We start from the raw sequence: 26,058 nt of genomic DNA, 5'->3' as shown, positions 1-26,058 counted from the left end.
GGGGGGGCCAGGATCTGGGGGTCCCCTTTGTTAAAGGGGTCTTTCAGATTCTGATAAGCCCAAGTTCACACGAACATTTGGTGTGTTCGCAAGTTCTGATGCGAACCGAACAGGGGGTGTTCGGCTCATCCTTACTCAGAAATACTGTGTACTTGCAACTTCCTGTGTGCTGTATTTAAAGCTATCTACTGGAAACTACAATTTTCCTACCCTGTGTAAAAGAGATGAAGAAAGGAAGAAGTGTTTGTAGACCAAATGAGGGGGATCAGCCTGGGTAACACTTATGACTTCCTCCATAGATAGAGTGGAGTGAGTGAATTTTGTCACATTAGGACAGGAAGTGTGTTTGTTGCAGAATCACCAGAATAAAATAAAGGAAAATGCCTGAAAAAATAAAACGAATGCATCAACCACATCTAAGCACTGGTAAACTAGCATTTACAAACATACAAACACTGTCCTGATTTATAGGCAGAAATGGATAGGTTGCATGATTGTATTTGTGTAGTTTGTATGTATTTGAAGGACCAGATGTGACTGGAAGCTGCTTGTGTAAAGATCAGGCAGACTGGCCTATTGTTTGAATAACCAGGATGATGATTGGATTGATTAGGATGATCGATATATCCTGCCTGCTGATTTTGCTAACCCAGATTTCCCTGTGCTTCAGTCTCTTTAGAGCAGCATTTAAACCTTTAAAGGCTAAGTTCACCATTTCAAAGAGAATATAAATGCACAATTTTTTTGCAAGTAAATAAAGATGCATTTTTTTAAAAATCTAGGTAGCCTGCAGAGCATTGCACCTGTGGTCAGCAGATTGTGGGTGCAATCTCAGGCTCCTGCAAACTCTCAGGATAGCTGTCTTCTTATAAATCGTACGGGCAGGCAGTTACCTGAGAGCATGAAGAATCAATGAACTACTAAAGCGCTCTTGTAGTTTATTGAGAATTACAGGCTGTCAGCCGCAATGGCTGACAGTACTTGTAGTCTATCCATTCATAGAAAACTGTACATAAATTAGTGTTTTCAAATTGTGACAGCAGGTGCGGGGAGAGGATCCCCCACCCGCTGTCACATTTAGGGCAGATCAGCCATACAGGGTGCAAATGCTGGAACATGCTACATTTTTCACCCTAAAAAAGGGTGGTACATGTAACATGTTCCAAAGGAAAATATATCCTTTAACATGGAGGAACCCTTGAAATACATTTCTGGTCTCCCCTACTAATAATTACTTTATCTACAGCTCACAGTATATTAATTGTGATGGTCAGTGGGAAGAATGCTCCTTACATTTGTGTTTTGTAGGAAGTATACACCTACAGATAGCTAAAAAGATCATTAGTGTCAGTGGGATCTTATCTGAGTGGTAGAAATTGATCATAGCTCAAGGAACTCCAAGCAACCTTGGAGCTATGGTTGAGAAAGGCTGCTCTATAGTAACAGCATAAAGAAAGGTAATGCCATACCAGCCATACCTCCTGTACCCAGAGCAGCATTGGCAATACCATTGTGAAAATCACGGGGAGAGGGAAGTGAAGTACACAGATAAGTGTTCACAAATTCACATATATCACTTAGTTGTAGCACTTTTTTTCTGCATGCGGTTTCTGGTTGGCTCGGTGAACACGAGAGGCTCCTGGACTATTGTGGCAGGGTAATGCTTTCCTAGAAGTTCCACCTCGAGTTTCTGTCCTTCTGTACTGAGCTCTGTAGGCACATAGGCAAAAGCTACGCTTTTGTTGGAGCTGTAGCTGTAGGTCCCAGATGTGGTGTTACCAACAACCTGAAAAATAAGAATTTATTCATTCAATTAAAACCATGCTTGAGGAACCCTTAACTGTAATCATAAAAATAGTACAACAGGTAGTTAATACAAGAAGCATTTGATGAATGTTACTCAGTTTTCACTCTAGTCCGCATCTGATCATGGAGTGGCTTTGAACAGTTGAAATTTCCCTTGGTCCACTAACGCACCTAGTGAAGTTTCTAGACTTCTCTTACTTGTAAATCTAAAGGCAGGTAATCATCTTTAATTTGGGGGGTGTATAGTAAGAAGGTGGCACTAACAGTAAGTGATAAATAAATTCCAAATTCTAGCGTGAGACAATATGTTAACTTCAAGAATCCCGACGTCATCAATAGATGAAACGTACGTCGAGGCGTCCCTGGTCACGTTCAGCTACTTCCAGGCTTGGCACAGACAGGCGGTGGAACGCACGATACACCTACCCACGAGAGTGAGACACAGTGCGGTCGGTGCTCCACGTCACATCTAGCTGTAACACGCTTGATTCCTCAGTGCCAAGGTCTCGGCACTTGCACAAGTAAGCGGCCATTCGGCTTTTGTTTTTAATCTGTTTTACAATAAATCGTGGAACTTCACTATGGCCCGTTTTTCTTCATTTTTTCCATGGTAATTTCTTCTGTTGGAGTCCATTCTTGGCCAGTCCCATCCAGGTACCAGTACAGACCTCAGGACTCCAACTGTACTAAAGCTCCACCTGATCCCTTTTTTAAAACGAAGGGTCATGGTGGTCTGGTAAGTAGGCACTTACCTCTACCTCTGACCGGTTGTCACCAGTTTGATATCTGTTCTGTGGTGATGGTGTCTACTCTCAAGTTAACCATTTGATGCATGGACTTACCAATTGCTTATTATTTAGTGACCATTGCTGCATATTTTTGGACCTGTTTGCACCTATTTTTTGGTGTTGTTATCATATAAGCACTTTAAATCACTATTGTATGTTGACCTTATAGTTAACATATTGTCTCACGCTAGAATTTGGAATTTATTTATCACTTACTATTAGCGCCACTTTAGGGGAGCAGCTTCCTTAATATATTTTACATTACCATAGCGCGGAGTTCTCTATTTACTCAATCATCTTTAATTACCTTACCAATGAATCATCCTTCTCTTGTAGTTGGTTCTACAGTATGAACCACATTTACCAGAGCTAAGGAGATGTGTCACATTGGTGTTACTTCTGTGATTCAACCTTTGCCTGTCACACTCTGTTCAGCTAGGTTAAACACAATTTGTGTTAGAGAATAATGTATAGTAAATAATTTAGCATTTTTTTCCTGCCATTCAAATATAAATCTCCAAACAAAGTAAATTGACTCATTTTATCTGAAACCACAAGGCCTAAAGATACACATTAACCCTTTCATAGCCAGAGATCATTGATGCAATGCTGACCAGGCCAAATTAATTGGATATCAAGGCTTTTCTTAACTACAGTATGCTTAAACTGCCTTACACCACCATTCTAGCTCTTTTTCTTACTACACTGTGATGTGAAGATGTGCATACTTACCTATGCTGAGTGTGCTCTGGTCCGGTCACATTATTGGCTCCCAGTGGTGGCTTCAGGGGAGAGGAGGGATGGCCAACAATGGATGCCCGAAAGCAAACTTATGGGTGACGTCGCCCCCTCCAGGCATTTCAGCCATTGTTGGGAAACGCTCCTCTCCCCTGAAGCCAGCCTCTGTAGCGATCACGTGACTGGGCCAGAGCGCACTCAGCATAGGCTGGTATACGCATCTTCATTTTACATGGTAATTAGGAGTTACAAGGGGGTGGCAGCAGGTTTAAGCATAGTTAGGGAATGCATGGACATCCACTCTAAGCTGCCTCAATTAACTTATTGTTCTGTGACTGATTTACCAACCGAAATTACAGTGCCTTGTGAAAGTATTCGGCCCCCTTGAACTTTGCGACCTTTTGCCACATTTCAGGCTTCAAACATAAAGATATAAAACTGTAATTTTTTTTGAAGAATCAACAACAAGTGGGACACAATCATGAAGTGGAACGAAATTTATTGGATATTTCAAACTTTTTTAACAAATAAAAAACTGAAAAAATTATTTCGTCTTTCTCAATTCGCAGCAGCACCCCCCCCAGGCCCATGCCTGAAGCTGTGTAAGGGGCCCCATAATTCCTGATGGCGGCCCTGCCTGGCATGTTGGCATACAGATGTGTTGTCCTGCAAGTCTGGTTGCTGAGCTCGTCCGTAACGGTGCTGCTGCAGCTGCTGTCCAGCTGACCTGTGCACGTCTGGTGCTGAGTTACACTTGCTTTATGGGGAATAACTTTAGGCCGGACGTTGAACTTACGCGCGCCGGGCGCACATATGTTCGTGAATCGCCGTATCTCCCTCATTTGCATATGTGAATAGAAAATCAATGGGAGCGCCACATGTGTCCAGCGTAAATATGCGCCCACGATACGCCGGCGTAGACAAGTTACGTCGGTCGGATGAAGCCTATTTTCAGGCGTATCTAGTTTTGTGGGCACGGCGCATAGATACGACGGCGCATATTTACACTTACTTCAAGGGTTAAATGCATTACTTACCCTACCCCCCCCCCCCCCGCTCCAGCGCGATCTTTCTTTCCCTTGGTGCTGTAGGCTGTTTGCAGTCCCTCACTATCATCACATACAATGTAGGGCTATTGAAGGGGAACTGTATGAATTTTACAACAGACTGCTAGCAGGCAGGTTATTATCGCAAAAGAGACATGCAAAGTCTCTTCTCCAATAATATAAACCTACCTGCCCACTTGCAGTTTTCTATGGTATATAAACTGAGCTGCGCATGTGCAGCTTAGTTACCTCCTTGCCTTGGTCCATGTGTGTCTCACTCCTGTAACGGAGTTGCCCAAAGACTGGCACCCAGGGAGAAGATGCCAGCGCCAGTGAGGGACTCTGACCGTTAGAGAGGACCATTGGAGGGGGCCCTGCTGGAGGAGGAGAACTTACGCACAGCCCTATTCGCGTACGACTTACGCAAACGACGTAAAAAGATAGGCCTGTTCCGACATCCATACCTTGCATGGGCTGCGCCACCTAGGGAACAGCTTTATCTTTACACCGGCGTATCTCTTACGTAAACGGCGTAACTCATTGCGACGGGCGCACGTACGTTCGTGAATCGGCGTATCTCGCTGATTTACGCATTCTAGGCGTAAATCAGCGTTCGCGCCCCTAGCGGCCGGCGGAACTAGACAGCTAAGATACGACAGCGCAGGCCGTCGTATCTTAGCTAGGTTTAAGTGTATCTCAGTTTGAGAATACACTTAAACATACGACGGCTTAGATTCAGAGTTACGACGGCGTAAACTTCTCTGAATCCGGCTATAAGGGTTGATTTTGTCTAATTCCTGGGCTTTAAAAACCACCAGATACCACTTAAACGTTGCTTTCTCCATTTACTACATTTCACCAATATAGCAGAATTTGAACAAAATTTTGAGATGTTTGCCAAACTTGCAGTGAAATACAAACTCTAATTTATACTGCGTAGTATTCCATATGAGAATAGATACACTAATAATTGTTTTGTACTTTAATATATAGCTGCCATGTAATACGATAAATTGCTGCGACTGCTCATCCTGCTCCCAGTTCAGGTTTCCTCGCTGTGGCAGGAAAAGATTTCCAATCCACTTGCAATGATTAAACTCTTCTCACCTTCCCATTGTGCCAGATGCTTTCATTTCCCTCAGGATCAACATTATCTGTTTCCAAGGTGAGATACACCAGCTTCCTCCGAAGCCCCTTTTCCTTAATTTGCTGCAGCGCCTGCTTGCCAATAAAGTCGGCTTGCTGAAATCACAGGAAAGGAATGATGATAAATGACTATGGTGTGCAGCATCATGGCCGCCTGGCAGAGATTTACATACATGAACGTCTTTATAGGTAGAAGCCATACAAATGTCAAAACAACATTAAAAATTAAATTTGCCTGTTACTGTGTGTTCAGCATCGCTAAAATATTCAGAGCCACAATAAAGCTTAGACATTGTTTGATCACAAATCATATACCGGTACTTACAATATAAGATACCATTTATTTAAACACTTGAGTACCAGCCTGTAATACCCCTTCATTACCTTCATTTTATTTTTCCGTTTTTAGTGCTCTGACAGGTTGACTGACAATTATTAATAATAATAATATTAATAATAAACTTAATTTTATATAGCGCCTTTAAACACTTCAGCCCCAGAAGGTTTCACCCCCTTCATAACCAGGTCATTTCTTGCGAAAAACAGCACTGTGTGTTTGTTCACAGGTCTTCACAGGTGAGTATAAAGTGGCTGTACAAGCTCCCAGAGGAGCTGGCTCCCAGTTGATGGTGGCTTCACATGTGGACTCTCTGATCAGAAGTGCATTCTTTGATCAAAAGTGCGAGTTAAAAACCAGGAGTTTGAAACAGGAGGTAAGACAGGAGTCTTCATTATTTTTTTCAATCACTGATCCAGAACAAGCTTGCAGCTAATAAAGTTGGAACTCTTGCTATATAGATTCAGCGGTGCAGCAGACGCTCTCATCTTAGTCTGCTCACCCCAGGGATAGTGAGAGCAGGACGCTCTCAAACGAGTCGGCTCTCCCCAGGGATAGTGCAGCCAGGCAGGGTCCTCCCAGCTCTCGGCTGCTGCAGACACAGCACAAAAAAACAGGACTAAGACCCCCCCCCCCACACCCCCCTAGCCAATTGATCCAGGGTTGCACCGATCGCCGTTAAGGGGTCAGGAAGGAATTTTTTCCCCCGATCGCTGCAGATTGGCACAGCACGCCTGGGGTTTTTCGCCTTCCTCTGGACCAATCGGGGAGAGAAGACTCAACGAGTGACGGCTCACTTGGACAGTCTTCCACCCATCACGTCCGGCGTCTCGCGGCTCTTCCCGCATCCGCGCCAGACCAGGCCTCATTCGCGGCCGCCGCAATTAGGAAAGACTGACGACAATGTGACTGGCGACAATGGCTAATCTGCGATACTCTGCGGACTCTATTCGGGGTCTGAGACAATTCGCAACAGCATTACCAGCCGTCACCAAAAAGGCCTTAAAAATAGAGCAACTTTTGAGATTCGATCGACGATCGACCATCAAAAATGTAAACTATTTAGACCAGCTCAAGCACATATCATGTGCTTTGATCAACACAAGATCGGCAGTAAAACACCGATTAGAAATCCACGATTTCTTACTACAAAACGATCTAGACTGCCTCTTTATTACAGAAAGCTGGCTCTCAGACGACTGCAACACCATTCTCGGAGAATTGGTGCCAGAAAACTATCGCATTATAACGGAAAACAGAATAGGGCAAAGAGGAGGAGGCCTGGCGGTGATCCACAAGAATCGCATTACAATCACTAAGCCGGCCCTTCAAAATCCTCTTCCATTCATGGAAACCCTTACTCTTCAACTTCAAACTTCCCCCCAGGAGACTGTTCACATTCTCCTCTGCTATAGGCCACCTGGGCCAAAATCGCAGTTTTTGCCATCATTAACGGAGTTTATATCCACTTATACCCTTAACAGCAAACACCTTTTGCTGCTCGGGGACTTTAATCTGTGGGCCAACTCCGCACTGGATCCCATTGCGGACGCCTGCATTGATCACCTGGAGGGATTAGGGCTACAGCAACTTATATGCGGGCCAACACATGCTTCAGGTCACACACTCGACCTAATTTTCAGACAAAATCTGAAAATAAGCATTTTAGAAAATGAACCATTGCCATGGACAGACCACCATGCAATTAATTTCATAATCTCCAAAATTCCCCCAGTGATAAAAGCACCCAGGCCGGTGACAATACACTGGGCTAGATCTCAGAAGAAGCTCCATTCGGAACTCTTCAAATCTACCTTGGGAAACAGAATCAAAACAATCCATCCACATCAAACAGCCGCAGATACACTGGATGCCATAAACGCAGCCCTGCTACAGTCAGCCGATTTAGTAGCACCGAAACGCAAAGCCTGCATCCGAAAAAGAAAGTCCGGCTGGTTCAACAACCAGCTGTCGCTTCTGAAGCAAGAGCGCAGAAGGGCGGAAGCCGCCTGGAAAAGAAGTCCTGCAGAGGATAACCTCATCATCTACAAGGCAATAACAACACGATATCATAAAGAAATCTTCAAAGCCAAGAAACATCATTTTTCTATGGCGATTAACAGCGCCCTAAACCGCCCCCACGAACTCTTCAAGATGGTCACCCAGACCATGAATCCAGGATGTCTTGAAGTCCCCAACTCAGACACCCAAGAGTTCTGCAATGAACTATCGGATTTCTTCATCAACAAAATTGAAAGAATCCGGGAAAGCATCATGCAAAACAATACCCCCCTCAACCCCACCGTCAATCAACCACAAAACACCCACAGAAACGCTCTACAATCAACAAAGTTCACTCTGGAACCGATCTCCATCGATACCACAAAAAATATCATTGGTGCTTTGCGGAACAGCACATCGCCCAATGATATCATCCCCACCAAACTGCTGAAGGAATGTGCCGACATCCTGGCACCACCCATCACACAGCTTATAAACCAGTCATTTAAGGAAGGCACAGTGCCATCCCTGTTGAAAGAGGGCACAATCCAGCCCATCTTGAAAAAACCTAACCTGGATCCCAAGGACCCAACTCACCGCCGTCCCATAACAGGCCTAAATGTTCTCTCCAAGATAATGGAGAAAGTAGTGGTACAACAGCTGCAACAGCATCTAGATACCCACAATCTACTGGATCCATTACAATCAGGCTTCCGTCCCGGACACGGGACAGAAACGGCCTTACTCAAAATATGGGACGATGCCCTCGAGGCCGCAGACGAAGGAGAATCTTGTCTCCTGGTTCTGCTGGACCTAAGCGCAGCCTTTGACACGGTAGACCACAAACTGTTACTGATGCGACTAGCCAAGGTAGCAGAAGTCGCAGAAGGTGATTTACCATGGTTTTCTTCCTTTCTTGAAAACCGATCACAAACAGTTAAATTGGGTTGTTTCACGTCGGAAAAGCGCACGGTGTCATGTGGAGTCCCCCAAGGATCCCCCCTGTCACCGGTGCTTTTCAACATCTATCTTCGCCCTCTCTTTGATATTATCAGTAGCCAAGAACTACTTTATCACTCTTATGCAGACGATACGCAACTGTATTTTCGCATCTGCAACAAAAAGGATCATCATCTCAGTTTAGAGAAATGTCTCTCTTTGATAGAAAACTGGATGACTAAGAGTTATCTTAAACTCAACAGTTCAAAAACAGAACTCCTTATGTTTCACGCCAGCCGAAAGAGTCAACTGGCAACAACCTGGACACCCCCGCCCATTCTGGGCCAAATCATCACCCCTAGCTCCAAAGTCAAAAGTCTCGGGGTCATCTTCGACACCTTCATGACAATGGACGCACAAATAGGGTCAGTAGTCAGCGGAGCGCACCATCTGTTGCGCCTACTACGCAGACTTATTCCATTTATCCCCAAAGAAGACGTAGCAGTCGTGGTGGGAACAATCGTGAATTCCAGACTGGACTATGCTAACGCCCTGTACCTCGGGCTCCCAAAGTACCAAATCTCCCGTCTGCAAGTCGTTCAGAATACGGCCGCCAGACTGGTGACTGGGAAAAAAAAATGGGAATCAATCTCACCTTCGTTGAGAACCCTTCACTGGCTGCCAGTAAAAGACAGAATTGCATTTAAAGCACTCTGCCTGACACATAAGTGCATCCATGGGAAGGCTCCGCAATATCTTTGCGACAAGATAGAACCTCACAATTCGAATCGCGTTCTGCGATCCACCGACCAAAATCTGGTCAGGGTACCAAAAACCAAATACAAGTCCAAAGGAGAAAGAAGGTTTGCTTTTCAGGGTCCTAGACTATGGAACGCTTTACCAACCAGCATTCGGTTGGAGGAAAACCACCTGACTTTCAGAAGACGGATCAAAACTCTGCTCTTTTGATGTCATGAGACACGAACAACTAGCGCCCAGAAGCGATTCAGTTCGCATGCGCCGCGCTTTATAAGTTTTTCATTCATTCATTCATTAACTGACAAATGCACGTTCATGCGACGCTGTACCTAAACAAAATGTATGTCCTTTTGTTTCCACAAAATAAGCTGTCTTTTGGTGATATTTGATCACTTCTGCGGTCCTTATTTTTTGCGCTCTCAACAAAAAAATATATATATATATATTTTTTTTTACTATAAAACATATCCAATTTAAAAAATTTAAAAAATCGAATTTCTTCATTAATTCAGGCCAATATGTATTCTTCTACATATTTTTGGTAACAAAAAAAATCCCAAAAAGTGTATATTGATTGGAAAAAAATAAGTTTTTTTTTTTAAAAAATTATGATATTTATTAAATCAAAAAGTAAAAGACATTGTGTTTTTTTTCAAAATTGTCGCTCTTCTTTTGTTTAAAGCAAAAAATAAAAACCGCAGAGGGGATTAAATACCACCAAAAGAAAGCTCTATTTGTGGGAAAAAAAGGACATCAATTTTGTTTGGGAGCGACGTCGCTTGACCGCGCAATTGTCATTCAAAATGCGACAGCACTGAAAACTAAAAATTGGTCTTGGCAGGAAGGGGGTGAAAATGCCCTGTATGGAAGTGGTTAACCACCACTCAGTTTTTTTTAAATTTTTACGGTAAAAATGAAAAAAGACCAATTCTAAAGAAAACAAAACAGTTTCCCTCAGTTTCAGTTAAAATAAAAATGTCAGGACAGTACGAGAACCCCCAAAATTGCCCTTTTATGCCCCATACACATGACTGGTTTTCCCGTCGGAAAAAGTCAGATGAGAGCTTTTGGCCGGGAATCCCGACCTCGTGTATGCTCCATCGGACTTTTTCCAACAGGAAAACTGCCGGGGAAAAAAAAGAGAGCAGGATCTCTTTTTCCCCGTCAGGAAAAAATCCTAGCGGGAAAACGTTCATCTGTATGCAATTTCAACACGCAAAAAAATGCGCATGCTCGGAATCAAGTCGACGCATGCTTGGAAGCATTGAACTTGTCTCGTCGTAGTGTTGTACGTCACCGCGTTCTTGACGGTCGGAATTTGCTGTAACCGTGTGTACGCAGGATAAGCTTGAACGGAATCCCATCAGGTTTGTTTGCGACGGGAAAACCGCTCGTGTGTACGTGGCATTAGAAAGAATAAACCACAAAGGTGATCTCGTCTTTGACACTATTTTTTGTAAATTAACAAACATGCTGGTATTGAGACAGTTAAGCACACAGTTAATGTTCAGGTCACATACAGTGGCAGGATGGAGAAGAAGGGATTTAAAAGGATGTCTCATCCTTTCTAAACTACTGCCATAGTGCTGATCTATAAGGATATAGATGCCTCCTGCATGTATCCTTACCTGTCAAATGTCTCCCCTCTGTCTGTTATAAGAACTGAAAAACTGCAGATTCTGTGGGTGGATCTGTTGTCTGGAGTTCTGTGGGTGGAGTCGTGATGTCAGTAGACTCCCCGCCCTCCTCTACACTCCCCTCTCAACATTTTTTCCTGTGTATTCCTTACACTAAATTCTGCTATGATCACTAACATCCAATCAAAATCCAGAAAAGTAACCACATGACTTCAGAAAAGGAGTGGGGGTGGGAATTAAAAAATAATGCCTGTCTCCAGGCTAGTGCATGAGATATGTAAATAACCTGTCACTCACAGCAAGGGGGCGGAACGCACTAAGGTTTTTCTCTGTAAGTCCGTTTTATTTCACTGAACAATAAACGAGGATTGCTCAGAGCTGGATTAACTCTGTGTGGCAAGACTGGGCACAGATGATGGGAAATTGTATACTGTACATTGTGACATCAAAAAAATAAAAATACATTTGGGGTTTACATCCACTTTTAATGTTCATCAGTGCAGGATAAGGGAGGTGAGGGGTTATAATCCTGAATACTAGAGTTTGCATAAAGTGTGTAGGAGAGGAGGGGGCAGGAAAGGGTTAAAAAAAAAAAAGATCAGCACTGCAAACAATGAGCAAAGGGATTGTCAGTAACAAACACCCTGCTTCCCCCTTTTTTTTATGCTTAAAAATGTAAGAATCCTGGATGGTCACTATGCGCAAAAGATCTATTTGCGCTGCACCTTTTCTGTTCTTCACTTAATGAAGCAGCCACAAGGTGGCAGTGTGGTACACACGATTTGACACTACTCGGCAGACATGCTGCACCAGCACATTTTTCAAATTGTTATTAGCAGTAGCACAAGGACTTTTTTTTCACTTACCTTGTTTAACTTTATAAAATATTGCAACCCAGCCTCAAGAGGGTTTGTGTCACAGTTCATCTAGCCAAAATATAAAATGTATGATTAGTACGACTCACTGACAATACAAAACAAAACCTATACACACAAACTGTATTTCTTCGTCTTTGTGAGATGCTGCTGTGCCCACACAAACACGGATGCAGAGAAATCACATAAGTCTAGGTTCACACTTTCCTGCGGCTGCATTTTACAGTGTGGTTCCCAGCAAAGTAAAATGCTCTGTGGTTTCCAGTGCATGGAAATGCCACTAAGAATTAATGGCACTCCCAGGCGTTTTTCATGCAGGTGTGGGAAATCGTGCAATTACATGCAGTCCTGCAACACTATATAGTGTGCACCTAGACTTCATGGTTACCAGACATGCACACTTGTCACAGACAATTATCTCATATGTATGGCTACCTCTCATTTCCTTTTCACAAAGACTGTATTAGACCTGAGCAGAATGAATATAAATTATAATATACTGTGTGTGTGTGTGTGTGTGTGTGTATATAGATAGATAGATAGATAGATAGATAGATAGATAGATAGATAGATAGATAGATAGATAGATAGATAGATAGATAGATAGATAGATAGATAGATAAATTACACTTATTTTTGCTTATTAGCTGCAGCCTATGTAATTCACTTTCAACTTTCTGACTATAATAGAGGTATGGACAACCTAATGTAAAATGTAAGAGCATGTCAGTCCAATCTATTAGCCAACTTAGAAAAGGCAAATTTAGATGGCAGAACTTCCGCTTTAAAACACTCCTGACTACCTGAGATTTACTTTACTTTGGAAGGATCTCCTCTCACTTCCTATTGTGGCTTTGAGACAGGAAATGAAGGGAAATCTCCACAGTGGGATACAGATGGGAAAAAATGGAAGTCATAACCCTCCCTTATTCTAATGAAAATTAAAAAAACTCAGCATTATTTTCAGCCCTGCTTGAACTACCATGCAACTTAGGCCGCGTACACACGGTCGGTCAAAACCGATGGAAACGGACTGAAGGACCGTTTCATCGGTCCAAACCGATGGTGTGTGGGCCCCATTGGTCAGTTATCCTTCGGTCCAAAATTTTAGAACTTGCTTTAAAATTGAACCGATGGACGCCTAAACGATAGGTCAAAACCGACGGGTAGTATGCAAAAGCATCGGTTAAAAACCTGCGCATGCTCAGAATCAAGTCGACGCATGCTTGGAAGCATTGAACTTCATTTTTCTAAGCATGTCGTTGAGTTTTACGTCACCGCGTTGGACTCAATCGTTTTTTTAACTGATGGTGTGTAGGCACATCAGACCATCAGTCCGCTTCATCGGTTAACCGATGAGAACGGTCGTTCGGACCGTTCTCATCAGATGGACCGACCGATGGACCGGCCTTAGATTTGTCCAGTCCTGTTAAGGCTCCAAAATTATGAATATTGAATGGAAACTGTGGTGTATTCATTAGGATAACAAGTAATATAATAAATTGCCACAAAGAGAAACAGATTTGTATAGGAAAAGAGCAGTGTTTCCCTTACCTCTGCCCCCCAGGCACGAAATGCTTTCTCCAGCCTTAGTGCATTCATGGCGTAAGTGCCAAAGTTATCAATGCCTTCCTCCTGACCGGCCTCCACGATCTTACTATAGAGCGCAGAGGTGTCCTGTCTCCTGTGATACAACTCCCAGCCCAGTTCACCTAGGAGAACACAGCATTATATTCACCTTTTATTGGAGATGTGGTGGCCATGTTTTTTTCAAATATTTCATCCTTACCTGTATAGGATATCCGTATGGCAGTTACAGGAATTCCAGCAATATTCATTCTTCTGCTGTGTAGAAATTTAAAGGCTTCTTCGCTCAAATCTTCCGAAGCCAGTTTCTGCAGAACCTTTCTAGAAAGTGGTCCTGCCACACCTAGAACGCCAACCTCATCTGTCACATTGGTGATCTCCACACTGTACTGGCCTTGGGCTGCCACCTCTTCTATCCATCTGCAAGCACAGCAAAGTCAGTGCCAAATAATACAAGTGAGGAATAAAAACAGCATCTGCCTTGTGCATATGAATGAAAGGAAAAAAATAGTTTTCTTCTGCCTCTAGGCCAGTAAGGAGATTATAATACTCGGCGTGTCTGTGCATGCCCGGTACCCCCTCTTTCCCCCCTGAATGTGCGCGGGCGTGTCACAAGGCTCTACAAGGACCCGAATGCTGATCAGAGGCCTTCAGCAAATCTGCGCACATGCCAGCTTAAAAAGTTTGCTCATGGGGACTGAAGTTCCTTATTGATACATAAAGTCCATAACCATCATCACTGAGCAGTGGTGCAATTCACAACCTTAGAGGAGCTTCAACATATAGTAATCCAAGTATAGTAGGGGTTGTATAGGTTTTTTTTTTTTTTTTTTTAAATAACAAACATGATATACTTACCTCCACTGTGCAGTTAGTTTTGCACAGAGTGGCCCCGATCTTGCTGTTCTGGAGTCCCACGGCGGCTCTCTCGGCTCCTCTCTGCTTAAGTTAATCCCCTTGGGGAAACTCTTTCCTGAGGGGGTTAGCTTGCGGACGCGTTCCCGTGTCATAGTGTATGACTCAGACGCCAAGTGTATGACTCAGTCCCGCCCCCCCAGCGGCCGCGTCATTGGATGTGATTGACAACAGCGGGAGCCAATGGCTGCGCTGCTATCAATCTATCCAATCAATGGCCAGACTCAGTGAAGAAGAGGACGCCGGGGGACGCGCACAGCAGGTGAACGGGCTCAGGTAAGTAAAATGGGGGGGCTGGGGGGCCCAAGACAGTGAGGTGTTTTTTCACCTTAATGCATAGGATGCATTAAGGTGAAAAAACACAAACCTTTACAACCCCTTTTATAAAACATTTGCAGAGCTATTCGTCCTCTGAAACTACAAGTAAATTCAGGCTGCATGGTGCCAGATACCTGATGGCTTACTGAAACTGAAAAACTCATTGGTGTTTAATGATTATCTGCTTAGACACAGAAACTTTGTCTCATCAAGGGCTTATGTAATTACTGGAGGTTTTTCTGTATGCAGAGTTCTGTGTACTGCTGTTCATACCCACTACTGAGCCCAATTACCAGAGCATTAATGGAGCCCCTTTCTGACATAGGAAATGTCCATGAAAAGCACCAGCAGGTATGAGACCTGATCAAGAAAATGTACAGATCCATTAAAGGGTCACTAAAGGAAAAACAATTTTTTGCTGAAATGACTGTTTACAGGGTATAGAGACATAAAAGTTAACTGATTTCTTTTAAAAATGATTAAAAATAGATTAAAATCAATCATGTAATGTGCCTCTAGTTTCACTTTTGTTTTTAAACTGGTTTCATGTTTCTGTGAAGTAGAGAGAGACACAGAACAAAAACAAACAAATCCAGGGCAGTGTAAAATTAAAGATTAAATGAATCTGATTGTTTCTGAGGAGTTTTAGACACACAGCTTGGACCACAGTGAAAAGCTGCCATGAGATTTTTCATAAGGAGCCAGACAAGCAGGAAGTGTGGAGATCACAGCAGAATTACAGCAACTTCAAAGCAAAAACGAACAATGAGGAAACCAGGACTGCAGTAAGGTAAAGGAAGCTATTTAGCTAAAAAAAAAATTGCTTTAGTGATCCTTTAAGTTTGAGGCAATATTTTTTGGCATGCATTAACAAGTATTGATAAAAATAGGTTCTGTGTCAAATAACTTTATAATGCCAATAACAGGCTACACACTCCTTGGCCCTCATTTTATATTCACCTGGACCCCTTCATTCTGTTAAGATACCTAAAATGATGCCTGAAATGAATTCTAAAATTAACTCGGGCTTGAGTTATAGCAGTATTTAAAGGCCCTTTATGATGGGTAAGAAGTGTGTTACATGGGTACCCAATCTCATGCCAAATGTTAACTACCCAAAGCAATAGAATACATGGAATAAAATGCTGGACACACCTGAGATCATGCAGTTCAGATCCAGAGCCAGTGATCAACAAGAACTCTCCAGGAGACAAATGGGACACCGTGAGCTCAGCATAGACCCGTCCTCTAGGGGTCAGCATGTGGCTTATGTTGGTGAAGCCTACCTGTATCAACAGAGTACCAATTATTTTCTCCCAAAAAACATGACCACATATCATCATACTAGTCATCGACATTCCAAGATAAATTTTTATATCTTATTAATGTTTACCAATCAACAACGCTGAAACAAAGTAATATACAATATTTTTCTATTGTGGCCAGGTGCTTGGCTAGATACAGAAAATGATTTAAGACACTGTTCCGCAGTACTCTCTGTACTTCCAATGGACTTCAGCTGAATGGGTAGTAAACTCTCCCACTTCAATGCTGCTTTTTTTATCTAGACCATTATATTAAGTGATTATAAAACATTGTGCATTAAAATTCAGCCCCAATCGCATGGTACTTTTTTGAGACTTTTTAAAATTCGTACCTTCCAGGATAAGTATTGTTTTTCGAGTTCGCATTACAAAATACTTTCAGCCTTTCGTGTAGCCCTTTCTATGATCTTGCGCATGTGTGATGGTTTCTTAGCCAAGCCTCATTCTAGTTCTGTGGTTCCTATGCCAACCGCATTCCACCAATCATAGCCTAGCTGTTTGACCCTACTGTAATAAAGACCACTGTATGCTGAAGCTGATCTCCGCTACAGTATGCCGTCCTATGCCCAGATTTATACCCCATGTGACGTCACATGGGGTGTAGCAGGAATAAAACTGTAGTATCACGGGATTTTAATCGCAGTGCCACAGGTAGCAGATGTTATAGACACTGCATACTTGTTAATGGACTGACAGCGCAAGGGGCATGCCCTGAATCAGGGGAGAGATGCGCATGCGCTGGTTGAGGTCTTTACAAAAGAAGAGGATGGATTACAAGCCAACAAGGCAAGTAAGGAGACATCTAAATATAGTGATCAGTAGGGATTTTAATGCTGATTTATATGTGCTAAAGTTATGCAGGAAAGCTTACTACCACTTTAACACTACCTCACCTCCTTCCACCAGGGTGAGCTGACAAGCAGAAGAAGCTCAAAAGATTTGATGGTTAGCACCATTAAATCATGGAACATGAAGATCGGAAAATAAACTTTGCTTTGGCAGTTAATGAACTACAATTGCAAATGTGAGCTGGGTATAAAGAGATAGAGAGATGTATTTTTACAGGCTGAATACCAGGGGATTTCCTCTTTGCTGCAAGGAGACCAAGGTGTGCACATCCTGCTACAAGCCTGCAGATATGTGCTGAGGACTGGAGTTGCTCCAGGCAGATCCAGAAGTGAGCTGACATCTGAACAGCGTGAACCCTGTCGCTATATTGCTGGTGAGAGGACACTGCTGCCATTAACCTGTTGTTGCTAGCAGAGACCGAGCACATAGGGACTGGGCATCTAACTAACAGCGTTTTTTACTGCACTCAGACTTTACCGGGACTGTACTCATGTGCACCACTGTAAAGACTGGGCCCCAATGATAGCTTGCTGAAGAACTTGGGCTTAAGACTGCTCACTTAGATAGCTGCTTTATAGGTCCTTTGCCTATTGTCGACAATAAGTGGTACCTCTTTAGAGAGTCCTCTTTAGGCATTGCTGTAGCTGCCCCCTTTTGCCCTGCATTAAAGATGGCCCTGGTTGTGTACAGCACGCCCCTAGAAATATAATTTTCTCAACAAAAGTGCAGTTATTCTTTATGTATTTAAAGTGCTTTGCAGTTCCACACAGTGGTTGATCTTTACTGCTCCTTCTTACATATCAAGTCTTTGCAGTCAGCCAAATCCTTGAAAGCAATACACTCTTTGTGGGGCCAATATCTCAACAGCTGCTAACAGGGCTGGACTGGGACAAAAATTTGGCCCTGGACTTCATCCAGACCGGCCCACTTTAATTCAATAAAATGCGCCCCCCCCCCGAAAAATCACGCCCACCAAAAGGCCCCTACATCTATTATTGTATATCATGAGAGGGTGAGAGAGAGGGGAATGAGAGAGAGAGGGAGGGTTGAGGGAGAGGGGGTGAGTGTAAGAAAAAGAGAGTGAGTGTAAAAGAGAGGGGGTAAGTGTAGGACCCCTTTTTACACTGAGGCGTTTTTTAGGTGCTTTTGGGCTAAAAATAGCGCCTGTAAAGTGACTGAAAAACGCTTCCGCTGCAGTCCCAGTGTGAAAGCCTGAGTGCTTTTACACTGGGGCGCTGCCAGGGTGTTAAAAAAAGTCCTCCAAGCAGCATCTCTGTTTTAAAAAACGGCCCACTGAGCCATCGGCCCACCGGGAAACTCCCTGTAGTCCCTATGGCCAGTCCATCCCTGGCTGCTAATCAATAAGACTGAATCAACTACAGAGTTCCCACTGCAAATCTATATTAAGTACAATAAAAAAAAAAGAAAAGAAAAGGAAGGGTGTAACAGGAGTCACTTTTGGGCACAGATTGAGCCAGGAGATGGGATGGAAGTTAATCATAATTCATGTATTACATGAGATGGGACATTAATAATAATTCATGGTTGCAGGATGTCTTGAGATATCACAAGTTGTTGGCTTATTCAATGTGGGGACACATTCTTTTGAAAGGTGTTAATTGCATCTACTCCTAGACATTTCATTGTCCATTGTGTAAAGGTGTTTATTAAGGTCTGCTCCTAGACCTTTCCATCGTGTGATAACACGGTTTAAAGCCTATTGATGCCCAGGTGTGACTACCTGTCTGTCAGAGACAGAACGTCTGTCTAAAGATGTGGATTGAAGGGAACTCATTGTGTGATGGTATTTTGTGTGAATTCTATTGATAAAAGTATGTGATTGAAGCCCCATGGTGTGAAGGGGGGTGGAGATTTCAGTGTCCCTTTGATTACGGTCACCTGCTTGTAACTGCATAAAAAGCTGAGAAGAAACCATTAAAGCATTCTTGCATTTGAAACCAGAAAAGCACAGAGCTGTGTCTCGTCTTATTCTGGGAAATGGGATGGATCGGGTCCTGTTGGTTGGAGTGTCGATAAGCTGTCTTGGATGGAATGGAATATCGTGAACGGATTTAACCCCTGTCCCATTTGGGGTTCCATTACAAAGAGCAATCATTTAGAAATGTGAAAGCCATATCAAAGTTTACAACAAATAAGCATCCATTAGAAATACACTATAATTTCCCTTTAAAGCAATGGGTTACATTCAGTGACAATCAATACCAGCCTTTAAAAATTCAAATTTTGTCAAGAATTCAAGCACTGAATGCTGCTTTGCCTCATTAATTAACCAACAAAATTACATCCACACATACCTTTGGAATTATATTGGCAAGAAGATGGTCCAGTAAATTAATGGCATCCTTTCCTTTCACAGTAAACTTGCCAAATGGCGTCAGATCAATCACCCCCACCTTCTCCATGACTTGTTTATATTCCCGCCTCACTGGCTCAAACCAATTTGTCCTCCTAAAGCTTGGTCTATTGGAAGAAAAATGGATATAAAATAGTGAAGTTTAATAAACATGTTATCCTTTAGAGTTTGACTCCAGACAAAGTAAGGGTTACGTTTTTTTATTGGTGTCCTGATTTGGGAGATTCTCCTTGATCCTTGTCCCAGTGAAAGTGGTCACTAGGAAAGAACGTGAAAAGAAATTCAAACTTTTACAATTGTCGCCAGAACGGAAACAATTGGGACACATGCCAATAACAACTGTCAAAGATGGGATTTGTCCTGCTTTAGGGAAATTTCTTTTCATTCCTTGTTGTGTCTCTGAAACACGAAGTGAGGATAATTCTCCCCAACAATGAAGCATATAGAATATTACAAACCTGACAGATATTCTGAAGCCTCGTACACACGCTCGGTTTACTCCGCAAGAACCAGCAAGAAAACTGCTGGCAGAGCTTTCTTGCCGAGTAAACTGAGCGCGTGTACAAGGCTTTCAGGTTTCTCGTCAAGAAAACTGCCTAAAATCTCTACGAGAATAATAGAGAACATGTTCTCTATTTTCTCGTCGTGATTCTCGGCAGTGTTTTCCTGCCGAGAAACCAGAGAGTGTGTATACTTACCTGTCGCCGTGGAAACCTGCGCATGCTCAAAATGACTTTGACGTTTGCGCAGTAGCTTCCTAGTCATAGGTAGGGTGTAGCAAGATGGCGGCAACGGCATTGAATGTGACAAGCGCATGCTTGTCGTACGCGATGACGTCACCGCGTTCTTGCCATTCAAAAGAACCGCGGTTCTTTTGAATGGAGTGTCTGTACACTCAGGCGGCAAGAGATTCTTGCCAAGAATCTTGTCAGGAAAAACAACGTTTTTTTCCTGACGAGATTCTGGCCCGTGTGTACAGGGCTTAACTGTAACGCACTCTCTCCAATACACAAGTTCTTGGGGTTCTACTTTAACATTTGCACTTTCTTATCTCCTGTGTTCTCTGGGAACTTTTTTAAAACATGTATCTTATGACTAAAATAAATTCTAGTTAAACAAGTTTCACAAAAAAATACTTTCATATAAATTTATGAAAACATGAAATTAAGTGAGAAAATGCAAACAAAAATGCTGACAATTTGTCTAGAAAAAAAAAAACTTGATGAAGGTTTTATCTGCTTTTAAAGGTTTGTTTGCTTTCTTCCATTCATATTAATTATGCTGATAATAAAAATAAGCCCAAAAAAATTCAACAGTTTGGAAAATCAAACTTTCAGAATCAGATTCCCACAAAACAAAAAAGCTACAAATTGTGATTGGTTGTTATAAGTTTGCACATTTTGGGGCAGATTCACGTAGAGCCGCGTAAAATTGTGCGGGCGTAACGTATCTAATTTACGTTATGCCTCCACAACTTACACGGGCAAGTGCTGTATTCTCAAAGCACTTGCTCCGTAAAAGTTGCGGCGGCGTAGTGTAAATCGGCCGGCGTAAGCCCGCCTAATTCAAATTTGGATCAGGGGGGCGTGTTTTATGCAAAACTACTGTGACCCGACGTGATTGACGTTTTTTTGGAACGGCGCATGCGCCGTCCGTGGAATTTCCCAGTGTGCATTGCTCCAAAGTACGCCGCAAGGACGTCATTGGTTTTGACATGAATGTAAATGATGTCCAGCCCCATTCACGGACAACATACGCAAACTACGTAACTTTTTCAAATTTCAACGCGGGAACGACGGCCATACTTAACATTGGCTGTGCCTCATATAGCAGGGGCAACTATACGCCGGGAAAAGCCTAACGTAAACGTTGTAACTTTACTGCGTCGGTCGCGCGTATGTTCGGGAATTTGCGTATCTAGCTAATTTGCATACTCAACGCAGAATTCGACGGAAGCGCCACCTAGCGGTCAAAAAAATAAATGCAGTTAAGATCCGACAGCGTAAGAGACTTACGCCTGTCGGATCTAATGGATATCTATGCGTAACTGATTCTAAGAATCAGGCGCATAGATACGACGGCGCAACTCAGAGATACGACGGCGTATCTGGAGATACGCCGTCGTATCTCGGTTGTGAATCTGGGCCTTGGTGTATCAGCCCTGCACTGGCTTCCTGAACACATCTCTAAAATCCATAGACTAATTTTGTTTAGTAATTGATGAGATAGACAAACTATTACTGGCAGTTGACAATGGATTTAAAATGGGCAAAACGAAAAATTACATATATGATGTAATGTCAATAAAATTATCAAAACTGTTTTTATTTTTCCCAGACGTTTGTGCCCAATACAAACAGAAGCAACAGTGCTGCTACCCATACAACATAAACATACTGATAAAAAAGCTCCTAAATGCCCAATCCACAGACATTTCATCTTTATTCAGAAACAACAGTCTACAACCACAGATAATTCAGCTGATGTGTTTTGTTTGTGGCCTTAGTCATAAAACATTGTGCCCGATAGCTTTACAGATCAGCAGCAATTATTTACTCACTTATCTTTGTGGTTTTTTTTTTTCATTTGTAGCAATGTCTCGAAAAATGAACACTTACTTGTATCCAGTATCATTGCCAGGCTTGTAGAACCAGTGAGGCTGTTCCCATCCGGCATGGAAGCCCATGGAACATTTTGTCTTCAGCTCGTCATATATTCCACTCGTCCTTTCTGTTGGTCTTCCTGCAAATCTTTCTTCTTTGGGATAACCAACTAAAAATATCCAAATATTTAATTTCACATAGCAGTATTAATTAAAAAAAGGGAAGAAAGAAAAAACTGGGGTCCTCTCCATCTCCTCTTTCTCTACAAGCCTACGTTAAATGATTACCAAGAAGGAAGCCTCAGACACCCAGAACTTTCATCCCATTTCTTTACTTGATGTGGACCTGAAAGTGTTGGGCAAATTGTTGAGAAATAGGATTAATAGAAAATCAGATCTCACAATGTACAGGTACCCAAGATCTTATCACCGCGCCAAAGAACCACTTATCATAAATAGAGCAGCTACTTTAAAAAGACAAATGTATATAAAAAACATCTACCAGACATAAGATTGAAGGTAAATAGTAGCGCTAGAAAGGCAATAACATAAACAATATATATTACACACCCAGTAAATAATAGTGTATGGAAATGCAAAAAAAGTCCATAAGATATAACATCCAATACTGGGTAATAAATCCGTTGATAGGTATTCAGTTGCTTGAATGATCTGACACAAGACCACGTGATCAAAACTGTGTCTCCACTCCCCAGTTAGATGTAAACCTCACATTCTCATGTTTGGCTAGTAAAGCATTGTATCCCTCAGGGTCATGGATATACCATCAAATGTTCCAGGCATCCAAAGACCACAGGGTATCTCCTGTGCTCCAAGCAGACATCTCCACACCTCTTTCTGGAGAGCCGTCAGCTCCCCGAGCAGACATTTCCCCCCGAGCAGACATCTGCGCACCTCTTCCTGGAGAGATGTCTGCTCGGGGGAAAAAGAGGAGATATCTTAGGGTCTTTGGATGCCTGAAACGTTTGATGGGATATCCATGACTCTGAGGCCTTGTACACACGAGCAGACATGTCCGCTGAAAACGGTCCGCGGACCGTTTTCAGCGGACATGTCTGCTGGGAGCTTTTGGTCTGATGTGTGACGTAGAAGACACCGACGTTCTCTGACACGGAAGTTCAATGCTTCCACACATGCATCGAATCAATTCGACGCATGCGCGGGATTTCGGGCCGCTGGTTACACGTCATAACCAGTGGGCATGTCCGATGAGTCGTACTAACCATCGGACATGTCAGACGGACATGTTTCCAGCGGACAAGTTTCTTAGCATGCTAAGAAACTTTTGTCCGCTGGAAACCTGTCCGCTCGGCCGGAAAACTGTCCGCTAGGCCCTACACACGACCGAACATGTCTGCGGAAACTGGTTCGCGGACCAGTTTCAGCGGACATGTTCGGTCGTGTGTACGGGGCCTGAGGGATACAATGCTTTACTAACCGAACATGAGAATGTGAGGTAATTAGTGCTGGTGAGTTTACATATAACGGGGGAGTGGAGTCCCGGTTTTGATCACGTGGTGTGGTGTCAGATCATTCAAGCAACTGAATACCTATCAATGATTTACAAACATCTACAGTCCTTCATACTAAGAGAGAAAAAGCAGGATTTGTTCCTGGGTGCCAAGCTAGTGTAAATCTCTGGAAGGTGGATCCCTTACCCACCTGTTACACTACCACAGAGTTCCTTGGTTTCGTTACTTCTTTGGACATATCATGAGATTACATGATTTATACACTCTAGATCGAGATTTTGAGAATTCCCTGCTTGCCTGGATGACAAGTTGTGCATTCCAGACCTATGGCCAAGGTCCAGTATGCAAGCTCCCTTTCTCAATTTTTTTAAATCCTGCATGACATGAGGCAAGGTTGCCCTCTTCCCCTTATTGTGTTTACTTTGGCCCCAGAGCTCCTGGCGATTGCTTTCATGGGGAATTAGGACATTTTCAAGGTTGTATGCACAGGCCTTGACTTCAGAATCAGCTTGTCTGCAGACAACACCCTCCTGACCCTTAAGCCACATACACGCGGGCTAAATGTTGGGTGATATCAGCTTCTGTCAGACGAGCATACTGAATTCTGGCGGGGGGGTTGGGGGGGTCTGTCCCTGTCCCCCTGTCAGAACTCAATAGTTCAACAGGAGAGATTGCTGTACTAACTTTGCATAGTTAGTACAGCTGCTCCGACCGGAGCTGACAGTTTTTTGTCATTTAACCTACTGGGTTGCATGAAAAAAAAAACTCATAGTGTGTTTTAGGCTTTACCAATTCCTGCATTCCCCCACCACAATCTTAACTGTGTTCTCAGGTTTTAGGAATAATCAAGCCAAATCCACTGTTCTAAACAGGGAATATCCAGAAAGTTACCCTAGAATAGCTCTTTACTACCTCACTATCCCAGGCCTTACTAACCCCCAGCAAAAACGTTCTACCTTCCTTTCTATAGTAGCTAAATAAACTATTGCCAGAGGTTGGAAAAAACCTACGGTGGTCTTGCAAGAGGTTAAAACATATATGAATGTGCTGCTTGTCAATGAGAAACTTTACAGCATCCTTAAATGCATAAGACAAATTCTTTAAAGTCTGGGAACACTGACCTCAGTTGTCTATAATTGTTTTGTATTTTTCTATGTTCCCAGCCCTAGGAGGCTGTTAGAGCAATTAAAGGCCTGCAGGTCAGGGAATGTGGGTCACCTATCTGGTGTCCCAAAGGTCTGCATTGTTTATAACTACCCACACTAATGTGTAGTAGCCCTGGATACTGCATTATCCCTTACACTTGTCTGCATATTTTTTGACAATTTGATACAAGCCTGTGATACTGTTTATATGTCAACAAAAATTCTATGAAAAAAAATCAGAAAAAAAGTTATTATTTACAGAAATATATAGAGGCTGCCACTGCATAACTATCTTTTTAAAAATGCTCATTTCCTGATTGTTATTCTGATCAAAAGCCTTCACAACATTCTGTCAGATGAAGGTGAGTAATGGTGGCCTCCATATTCCTCCAAGGAAAAATCTCTCTAACCCCAAAAAAATAACATATCCTCACATTTACACACAAGTCGTCCATATGCAACAAAATCCAGGAGACCAACTACAAAATCCTTACACGTTGGTATAGAACCCCAGCCCTGTTACACAATTTTTTTTCTGACAGCGTCAGATCTTTGCTGGCGCTGCCAAACGGAAAGAGGCACCCTGGTACACATTTTCTGGGTATTCCCCTCGGATCCGGAACTTCTGGGAAGAAGTCCGAAGGATAACACAAAAATTTACAGACCGTACAGTTCCAGACAAATCGGCATTTTTCCTCCTACGCGCTAATGACACACCCTCACACGCCTACAAAAAGTCAGTTGTCCGTCACCTACTAGATGCGGCCAAAGCCTGTATTCCACTGAACTGGAAATCACCACACCCATGACCATTGACTTATGGCTCCAAAAGGTAGACGACATTAACAAAATGGAAGACCTCATTCTTACAAGCCAAGACAGACAAGAGACATACTCCAAGACTTGGCAACTGTGGAATATTTTCAAATATTCAGAGGAGGGAGAAGCCCTCAGAGGAAGAGACCCTCAGGCCTGATACCTCAGAATCTAAATAGATGGCTGCCCAAATTCAGGAGACGGCAGGGTAACGGCATACCTTACACCCTCCGTATTTACTGAGTGGATGCATAGGTCCATTTTCGTGAACTCCCCCCTTCACCTCAGCACAACCCCCTACCTCCTTTTCCCCTTTGATATACACTCTTCTCTTTCTCTATATTCTAGGGCATTGCCCAAACTCCTCTTCTCCTTCCTATTTTTCCTCTCCTTTTTCTATTTATTTTCTGATTATTTAGAAATAGTAGGGGAGCGGGGCCCGCAGGGCTATACTAACCTAACTCACTGAGACCAGGGTGGTGAGTCAACCCTATAGACATGGGGTCCTGCATTAGGAACCAACAGATACAGCCCTATAGATAGACCTGAACAAAAACACCAA

At 42.9% G+C, this 26,058-nt stretch overlaps 1 protein-coding gene across 3 annotated transcripts in view; it reads right to left on the bottom strand.

The window, feature by feature from the left end:
- Positions 1-776: 776 nt before the first annotated feature.
- Positions 777-26,058, bottom strand: part of DMGDH (dimethylglycine dehydrogenase) — a 56,202-nt gene continuing 30,920 nt past the window's right edge. For all 3 annotated transcript variants that reach the window (XM_040340696.1, XM_040340705.1, XM_040340714.1), the window contains 8 exons: positions 22,059-22,212; positions 19,382-19,547; positions 16,048-16,178; positions 13,862-14,079; positions 13,627-13,784; positions 12,064-12,123; positions 5,486-5,620; positions 777-1,786 (listed from right to left, as the gene is read on the bottom strand). In XM_040340696.1, coding sequence (XP_040196630.1) covers positions 1,574-1,786; positions 5,486-5,620; positions 12,064-12,123; positions 13,627-13,784; positions 13,862-14,079; positions 16,048-16,178; positions 19,382-19,547; positions 22,059-22,212 — 1,235 coding nt within the window. In that variant the 3' untranslated portion in view covers positions 777-1,573. The remainder of the gene's footprint in view (positions 1,787-5,485; positions 5,621-12,063; positions 12,124-13,626; positions 13,785-13,861; positions 14,080-16,047; positions 16,179-19,381; positions 19,548-22,058; positions 22,213-26,058) is intronic.

The sequence above is a fragment of the Rana temporaria genome, chromosome 1, assembly GCF_905171775.1.
Source record: "Rana temporaria chromosome 1, aRanTem1.1, whole genome shotgun sequence".
Lineage (NCBI taxonomy): Eukaryota > Metazoa > Chordata > Amphibia > Anura > Ranidae > Rana > Rana temporaria.
Note: the sequence above shows the minus strand (reverse complement) of the source record. Positions and strands in the feature narration are given on the sequence as shown.